At 45.2% G+C, this 9386-nt stretch overlaps 1 protein-coding gene across 4 annotated transcripts; it reads left to right on the top strand.

Annotated features, from left to right (window-relative positions):
* Positions 1 to 6360: 6360 nt before the first annotated feature.
* On the top strand, positions 6361 to 8816 carry LOC123449196. 4 transcript variants are annotated; one of them, XR_006631969.1, is made up of 4 exons: positions 6361 to 6886; positions 7012 to 7123; positions 7212 to 7310; positions 8447 to 8816. XR_006631969.1 is itself a non-coding variant. In XM_045126325.1 (4 exons), exons 1-4 carry the CDS (start codon positions 6668 to 6670, stop codon positions 8530 to 8532), a joined length of 465 nt encoding a protein of 154 aa, XP_044982260.1. In that variant the 5' UTR covers positions 6364 to 6667; the 3' UTR covers positions 8533 to 8816. The 4 variants fall into 4 exon arrangements, 2 of the variants coding, with proteins under 2 accessions (XP_044982260.1, XP_044982259.1); XR_006631968.1 differs by having other exon boundaries at positions 6363 to 6886; positions 8469 to 8816; XM_045126325.1 differs by having other exon boundaries at positions 6364 to 6886; positions 7241 to 7310; positions 8469 to 8816.
* The last annotated feature ends 570 nt before the right edge of the window (positions 8817 to 9386 follow it).

The raw sequence follows: 9386 nt of genomic DNA, 5'->3' as shown, positions 1-9386 counted from the left end.
GGGTGCGCCACTAGTAGTTTTGCAAGTGGGGAAAGTGAGTGTGATAGGTGGCACCCGAGACAAGCTTGGAGGAGGAGGTGGAGAGAATGAAAGTGGGGAAAGTGAGTGTGGTAGGTGGCTGTCCAAAATATCTAGCTGGTCCGAGATTACTAATGGCGCATCACCTACATATGCGTCATTAGTAACCCTGGTTACTAATGGCGCATCAGCTGATGGTGCGTCACTAGTAGTTTTGCAACAACAAAAAAATAGTAGTGACGTACCATCTACAAATGCGCCATTAGTAACCCTTGTTACTAATGGCGCACCAGCTGGTGGTGCGTCATTAGTAGTTTTATAAAAAAAATATAGTAATGACGCACCAGCTGGTGGTGCGCCATTAGTAGTTTTGCAAAAAAAAGTAGTGGCGCACCGAGTCTATGGTGCGCCATTAGTGTCCATCACACTAATGGCACACCTGCACATGGTGTGCCACTGCTATATAGTAGTGGCGCACTACTTGTCTGGTGCCCATTAGTCTCTATATCATCTATAGCCCTTTTCCTAGTAGTGAAAACAGTACACCACTATGGAGACACTCTCGTCTCCTTACGACATGCCCATCCATAGCACTCGCACTTACCTTACAAATTTTAGAGTATCCATTTCAAGTTGTCTATGTACCACATAATGTTTTCAAGTAGACCATATCCGAGGACGTGGCTATTCGAATAGATTAATTCACCCTGCAGGGGTATACTTCTTCACACACGCTCTCACCACCACTACTAGGAAAATGGCTATAGATAATATAGACACTAATGGCATACCAGACAAGTGATGCGCCACTACTATATAGCAGTGGCGCACCATGTACAGGTGCGACATTAGTGTGATGGACACTAATGGCGCACCACACACACGATGCGCCGCTACTAACAAACTTTTTTTTTCTAAAAATACTAATGACGTACCGGAGCAGAATGCGTCATTACTAGTTTAACTAGTAATACCGCACCATTCACCCAGTGCGCCACTAGGAAAAAGTCCAGAACGAACCTTGAACTCGTAGGGGCTAGCGAAATTGAACCCTGAACCGTCAATCCCGGGAATCGGCACTCTGAACTCTTTGATCCCGGTCTAATTCGAACCCTGAGTCCTGTTGCCAAACGGGGATTCGCTGACGTGGCCGGGATTTCTGTGGGAGATAGTTTTTCGGCCGGTCCGTCGCGCTTATGGGCCGAAAGAAGATGGGCTTATCCTCTGCAGCCCAGGTAGAGCACTGTATCTGCCCATTTTGTGGCCCGACCAGTCTAGTGTGTCCACTCTGCCCCGTCTCTTTCACTTCTCCTCTGCTCCAATGGCGGCAATGGCGACGGGCGGTTGAACGGAGCGGCGGCGATCGTGACCGCGCGACGAGAAGCAACGGTGTATGTAAGTTCTCCTACATCTCCTCGTCCTGTAGCCGTAGTGTGGAGCCTTTCTGTGGCATTAGGGTTAGGGTTTAGGCGGGAATATTGGGGGTTTTTTCTGGTGCTGGTAAAGCTAGGTTTTTGCCTCCGATTTTGGTCGATTTTAGGGTTGATTACTTCCGTCTAGTGATTATTTCCTTTGCATTTCAGTTTCATCATGGACCCGACCGAGATTTTGAATGTGAGATTTCATATTGGAGGGGAGTTTGTCCGCCAGGGTTCTAATTTGGAGTATGTGGGGGGTGATGAAGAGATGTCAGAGATCGAGAGGGACAAGCTCTCGTTTCAGGAAGTGAAAGGTTTTCTTAAAGATCATATGGAGGTCAAGGATTCGATGAAGTTGTATTTTCTTATTCCTGGTAAATAGCTTATCAATGGATTGTTGTTGTTGCACGATGACAGTGGTTGTATGATGATGGCAGACTATATTTGTGTGGGAGGAGTAGCAGATATCTATATTGAGTACCATCAAGAGGAGGATAAGTACAACAGTAGTGGCAGTGACTTTGAAGATGAATTAATGGACATATGTGAATCTGATGCTTCTCAACCTGATCATATCATTAGTGCAGAGCCAGCTCAAGATCAAGAAGAAGAGGAATATGTGCAGTTAGTACATGATGTGTTTGTTACTGATTGCAGTGGTGTGATAACTGAAGTGATTAAGAGCCCAGCTAAGCAGCCAAGAGCAGGAAGAGTTCCAGCTGCAAATGATGAAATGCCATCTCAACTTGCAATTTCTCAAGTGTGCAATCCAACTCAAGATGCAAGGCCAACAGAGTATGAAACAGAGCAACTGCATCCAGTGCATCCTGAGCACAAAAGAGAGGAATACCAGCCCCTTGCACTTGCACAAATACCTGCTAGCAGTTCAGATTCAGACTCTGACCCTGAATACATGACACATAGTGATGACAGTGGTGAAAATTCAGAAGTTGTTGAGATGAGAAGACATGCAAGAAAATTCAAGAAGAGGATGAGAGATACAAAGAGTTGGATTGGAATGGATCCAAAAGCACCTATTCCAGTTGAACTAATTTCAAACATGGAGGATCAGCTAGAGGGTGAGAAGGACTGGGAATATGATTCATCTGATGAAGACTATTCATATGATGAGGATTCTAATGTAGTTGTAGTAAGGAGGAAGACAACATATCCAAGATACAATGCTAACACTGAAGTTCCACATTTTGAGTTGACTATGGTCTTTAGAAGCAAGAACCAGCTAGTGAAGGAACTCAAGAGATATGGCCTTATTACAAAGAGAAGTATTTCCTTTGTGAAGTCAGAGGCAGACAGGGTTAGAGCCAGGTGTGATTGGGATGGTTGTCCTTGGTTACTGTATGCAGCAAAGAGATCAAGAACAAGCATATTTCAGATCATTACATTTAATAACATTCATGAATGTGCACAAAATAGGGACAACAGACTAGTCACTTCTAAAGTAATTGCTAAAAGATATGAGCACTTCATTTTGGCTAACCCAATGTGGAAGATAGAGAGCATGAAAGCAATAGTCTTGCAGGACATGTTTGCTGATGTGTCAACTTCCAAATGCAAGCATGCAAAGGGTCTTGTAATGGAGAAATTAATGACTGGTATGAAGGATGAATACAGCAGGGTCTTTGATTACCAGTTGGAGTTACTGAGAAGCAATCCAGGCAGCACTGTGGCAGTTTGTTTGGATCCAACATACATGGATCAGAATATCTTCCAAAGCTTTTATGTCTGCTTCAAGGCACTGAAGGAAGGGTTCAAGGCTGGCTGCAGAAAAGTCATAGGATTAGATGGATGTTTCTTCAAAGGAGTTGTGAAGGGAGAGCTTCTGTGTGCAATAGCTAGGGATGCAAATAATCAAATGTACCCACTGGCCTGGGCTGTTGTGGAGAAGGAAACAAATGAGAGTTGGAAGTGGTTTGTTGGGTTGCTAATCAATGATCTAGACATTAACAACAATGGAGCAGGTTGGGTATTTATCTCAGATTAGCAGAAGGGACTAATTAATGCTATGCAGGACTACCTACCCAATGCTGAGCACAGAATGTGTGCTAGGCACATCTATGCCAACTGGAGGAAGAAGTATAGGGCACATGAGTGGTAGAAAAAATTCTGGGCTGTTGCCAAAGCATCTAACCAGCAAGATTTCAACTATTATAAAGCAAAACTAGCACAGGAAACACCTGAAGGTGCAAAGGACATGATGAGAACAGAGCCAACACATTGGGCAAGGGCATATTTCCAAGTGGGTTCCAAATGTGAGTCAGTTGATAACAACTTATGTGAGTCCTTCAACCATTCTATAGTGGAAGCAAGGTTCTACCCAATTATATCCATGCAAGAGAAGATCAGGAAGAAGGTATTTACCAGAATTCAGGAACAAAGGGCCAAAGGACAGAAGTTTCATGGAAAGATATGCCCAAGCATATTTAAAAAGTTGAAGACAAGCATAGCTAGAACCCAATTCATGGAGGTCTTGTGGAATGGGAAAGATGGCTTTGAAGTCAAGCTATTGACAGGGAGAAAAAGGCAATATACTGTGAGTCTTGACAAAAGGACATGCTCATGTGGCTATTTCCAGCCGGCAGGGATTCCTTGCTCTCATGCCATCACAACAATCTACAAGTGTGGTAAGCTAGTTGAGGACTACATTGATCCTTGCTACTCTGTTGATGTGTTCAACAAAATATATGACCACTGTCTCCAGCCTGTGGAAGGCCCTGAAATGTGGCCAATTTCAGAGAAGCCAAGGCCAATAGCTCCTGGATATGGGAAAATGCCAGGTAGGCCTAAGAAGAACCACATGAAGAGGGAAGAGACTGAGAAACCTAAGCCTTCCAATAGAATGACCAGACATGGCACTATCATTGCTTGCTCCATGTGTGGCAATCCAGGCCACAACAAGTCAAGCTGTCAGAAAAACCCAGAGAGAGGTAAGAAGAAAAATGCACACCTGACTAAGACTACCAAGAAAAGGAAGGCATCAGAGGTAATTCATTTCTTATACCTGCTATGTACTGCTATTTTCTTACAGTTCATTACTGATTGTTACTGATTAAGCTTATACCTGCTATATATCACAGTCTGGAAGTGCATCTGCTGGTCAAGCTACTAGTGCATCTGCTGGTGAAGCTACTACTGCATCTGCTGGTGAAGCTACTACTGCATCTGCTGGTCAAGCTACTACTGCATCTGCTGGTCAAGCTACTACTGCACCATCAAGGTTTAGACCACCAAGGCAGACAACTGGAGCATCAGGAAGTGGTGCAAGAGGTGCAACAAGGCACAGGGGCAGAAAAGATGCTGAAGATTATCCGAGCTATAGGTACTTCACTGCAAGAAGTGGCGGTCAGGACTGATCCTTATGTGTGCTTGTCAAAAGTGATGTAATGGTGCAAACATTAGGGTTCATCAGTGATGCACCTTATTTTGGTGAGATGTATGATCATGTACTGAAAATTTGGTTCATCAGTGATGAAATGTTAGTTTCAAACTTGGTTCATCAGTCGTCTCCTTTTAAATCATGATATATTTTGTTGTCAGAAATTAAAATGAAAGCAATTGCAAAGAAATTAAAATAAAAGCAATTGCAAAGAAATAAATTTCCAATGCTGAGCACAAACTTCCAACATTCTAATAAACTTGGCAAAAGTACATTACATTCCTTCTGTGCCACTAAACTTAATACAAAGCTAAAATGCAAACAACTTGCCAGCCACTACTCCAAACACAAAGACAAGTACAATGAAAACCACTTTCTCAAAAATTCCCTTTAGAGCAGCAATCTCTGCACTCTTCTCCTTTAGCTGATCCTGTAGATCCTTCACAGTAGGCTCTACTGACACAAACTGGTCTCTGCACTCTTCCACTTGTTCTACTGACACAGGAGGCACATTGTCTTGACCACGCAACCTCCATACTTCATCACGCAGATCACCGATCAAGTCACTAAAAAACTTGGGCAATGGAGAATCATACCACTGAACAAACCCACATCCATCTCCATTCTGTGCAAGAAATCAATCACAGAGAGCAAGGTGCAAATCAGGAAAAAAATCTGAGATAGAAAGTACAAACAATCAGAGAGAGACACAGATCGAACCATTGCATTGACGCAGGAGTAGTACCGCCTCCCTGGGTTCGCACGACTCCAGGATATCCATCTAGGAGCCTTCCTCCTCGGATTGCAATGGCACAACACCTCTGGTTCATACGCCATCGGATTCTGGCGGTATGGCACCGGAGATCTCGCCTCTGTGCCCCTCCTTCTCCCAGAAGCTCCTCGGAAGCCAGGCGCGGAAGATTCACAGTTAGACCACGAGATTTTCTTCCCCGCCGTGCGCCGCAACGCCGCCACACTCCCAAATCGCCTGCTCCGCCAAGAACTGGATGAACCCTAAGTGGATGAACTCGATCCCCTTTTCTTTCGTCTCAGACTAGCATAACGGTTAGAACTGGCGTTGCGGTTAAGTAAGCTCGCCTCCTTGGCCCACATCAGATGCAAATCCTGGCCACGTCAGCGTTTTCCACCCCCAAATCGCATTAGGGTTCGAATTAGACCGGGATCAAAGAGTTCAGAGTGCCGATTCCCGGGACTGACAGTTCAGGGTTCAATTTCGCTAGCCCCTACGAGTTCAAGGTTCGTTCTGGACTTTTTCCTAGTGTGATGGACACTAATGGCGCACCACACACACGATGCGCCACTACTAACAAACTTTTTTTTTCCAAAAGTACTAATGACGTACCGGAGCAGAATGCGCCATTACTAGTTTAACTAGTAATAACGCACCACTCACCCAGTGCGCCACTAGTTCGTTTGACACGCGAGGGCGCAAAGAGAGATCCCGCCTCTAGAGTTTCGAACCAAAGGAAATCCTAACCCTACCCAGTACCCACCCAACTCCCAGCCCAGCCCGAGCTCTGTTCGTCCATGAGTCATTCCTCACCCTCACGCTCTGCCGCCGACACCACCCTCTCCCCCGCAGGCGACCTCCTACCCTCCGCACCCACCCCTACCGCCGACCTCCTCCCCCTCTCCTCCATCCATCGCCGCCTCCCCACCCTCTTCCCTCCCCCCTCACCTTCTCTCACTTTCCTCGGTCCCAAATCGAGCAGGGCGGCCATGGCACTCCCGCCGCAGCGGTGCTGGCTGCCGTGACCACGGCACGGATCCAACTCGGGCTCCACGGATCCACGACTACGGCGGCGCCAGCGCCCCGATGCAGGAGGCTCCGAACCCTAGCCGGAGCGGGTCACCGGCGCGGCTCCGGACCCTAGCCGTAGCGGGTCACCGGCGCGGCTCCCGCACCTCCGACGGCCAACAACATCAAGGGGATCCTGCTCGCGCTCTCCTCCAGCCCCTTCATCGGCGCCAGCTTCATCATCAAGAAGAAGGCCGCCTCCTACACCGGCGTTGGCGTCGGCATCAAGGCATGGATGTAACCCCCGTCCCTCCTTCCATTCTGTTCCGGTGATGCGCCATTAGCGCAAGTAGGTTCTCTGCTGGTTGAATCCGAGTCTCGAAGCAGGAAGCTAATCGCCCTCCTCTGTTTTTGTTGTTCAGCAAGCCCGTCAGAATCGAACTGATTGTCATCCGGCTTATTTGCGATGGGGCAACGCAAAAGAATCGCAACTCTTGAAAGACGAGAGGACGAATATGCGCTGCTTTGTATCAGGTACTTTGATTCACCTTTCCTTCTTGTTTGATATCCATTCTGCATCTGAATCCTTATCGCTGATGCAAATCACCTTTGAAAATATCAGATCTGAACCACACGGCATGTCGTACGTAGGTCTGGAGCACGATGCATACCATGCGGAGGAAATGACGCCAGAGCAGCTAATCACAGAGGAGAAGCACAGGTAGTGCGATTCTTTCACGAACCTCGGTTTTCTTTCCATGGGATTGGATCCAAGTCACTGGCCGCCTGAAATACGGCATATAATCCTTGTGACATGTTTTTTTTGATCTCATTGGTTGGATAAAGGGTGCTCCCATGTACATCTATCCTTGTTGCCTTGATATCTACCTTTGCAATGAGATGTTTAATTTGGGTTACACTGATCGGCTCCAGGAATTTGTGTTTCGTCCTGAGATTTGTAGGACATTGAAAGCTAAGTATGATCCTGAATGTTGCTGATATGAGACTATAATTAACTGAATTCTGCCGTCAAGTTATTCAGGAACAGGATGTCTAAGGGTCCAAATGCTAGACTTATTATACCTAGCAGGGTCCAAATGCTAGACTTATTATACCTGATAAGAGATGTTTGCATGTACTGTTGGCATGTCATTTGATTCAACACAAGAAGCATAACAAAGTAAATCATATTTTTTCTTGGGAGAATGGATTTGGCATTCAACATGGAAGAACAAGATTATAAACTGTTAGCCGTGTTCATGCATTAGAAACAGGAAATTAATCTGCAAAGGTTTGATACTTTGTGCTGTTAGAGAAAGTTAAAAAACTGTAACTCTATGGCAGTTGGTACTTGTAGCGGTAGTGGTCTAGTGGAAACTTAATTGTACAAGCGATCTTTGCTAGTGATGATTGCTGTGCCTGTTTTTGTATTCGGAATCTTGGTGCCATGAATCAGACGTGGCTTTTTTTTTTGAGATGTAGTGGGTGCTAAGTTGAAGCAACCTAGGGCTTTTATATTGCAATGTGCTTAAGGAGGTGTTTGTTTGTGTTAACAGTTTCAAGTTTTGACTAGTGAAACCACAGGAGCGCACATACATGATGTGCTTATCTTGATTTGCACTTTTCTTCATAGAGATTATTTGTCTTTTCCGGCAATGATAAATTATTTTAAGTTAACTATCAAATGTACAAGAATGCACACGAGTTGTTAGTTATAAATGCTTTTCCATATGTTTGGGCGTCTTAAGTTATTTTATCAACACAACTTCAGTTCCTTTTGTGTACACCTTACTTATCTACTGTAAGCTCTCAATTATTTGTTTATTGTGTTGTTGGCTTAAAACTGATGTAACTCAGTTTCTTGTATGTACCCATGAAGGTTGTCATGGGCTCCACATGCGTCCTATTGTTGGCCCTTGATGCGGCGCCTCGGCCTCCCATAGAGGACCGGAAGCTTGTGGTAGGAGGAGCAAAAGCATCTCTGAGCCCTTCGGCCCTTCTTGACGAGCTGCACCTCATAGTTCACCTCTGGAATCCATGCTTTGTTTTTGTCGCTCTCTGGTTGCATATCATGCCAAATTGTCTCTGGCCTGCTCGCTCGTTGTTTTTTGTCTCATTTGTCTCTCGCTATGGAAGAAATATAAGAGTGTTTATATAGTACCCTGTTCTAGCATTATTGATGAATTGTATTCGGAGACTAATATGATGAATTTTATTCGGAGATTAATCTTCTATTGTATTCGATAAATCTGATGTTTATATGTTGTGCTCTCTATATTCTGTGCAGTAATATGTTTTGTAACCTATGCGAATATCAAAAAAGAAAAATAATAATAATATCTAATATTCATACTAGTGGGGCACCACTCAGCACTTTAGTGGCGCACTCCAAAAAGCATACTAGTGGTGCATCGTCAAGTAGTGCGCCATTAGTAAGCCAGAGTACATGGGTAAATATGGTCCCTGGGAGGCATACTAATGACACACCATGGGCTATACTAATGGCGCACTGCCTGGTGCGCCATTAGTATACCAGATACTAATGACGCACCACAGTAAAAAATTCTAATGGCGTGATGCTAGTGGCGCACCTGTAGTGCGCCATTAGTAGCCAAAACAGGTGCGCCACTAGCAGGTCTTTTCCTAGTAGTGCACTTATCACCATATGCACATCATGCATCTCGGTAACCTTCAAGCGGAAGCACTGGCGTGGCCGTCGGTCACGACCGTTAACCACACGAGACCCTAGTCGAAGTTTATCGCCTATATGAGACTGAACCCGCAAGGAAGTCCGGCT

Source organism: Hordeum vulgare, chromosome 4H (genome assembly GCF_904849725.1).
Source record: "Hordeum vulgare subsp. vulgare chromosome 4H, MorexV3_pseudomolecules_assembly, whole genome shotgun sequence".
NCBI classification, from domain to species: Eukaryota; Viridiplantae; Streptophyta; class Magnoliopsida; order Poales; family Poaceae; genus Hordeum; species Hordeum vulgare.
The sequence above is the reverse complement of the archived record's forward strand: the minus strand, read 5'-3'. Positions and strand labels throughout refer to the sequence as shown.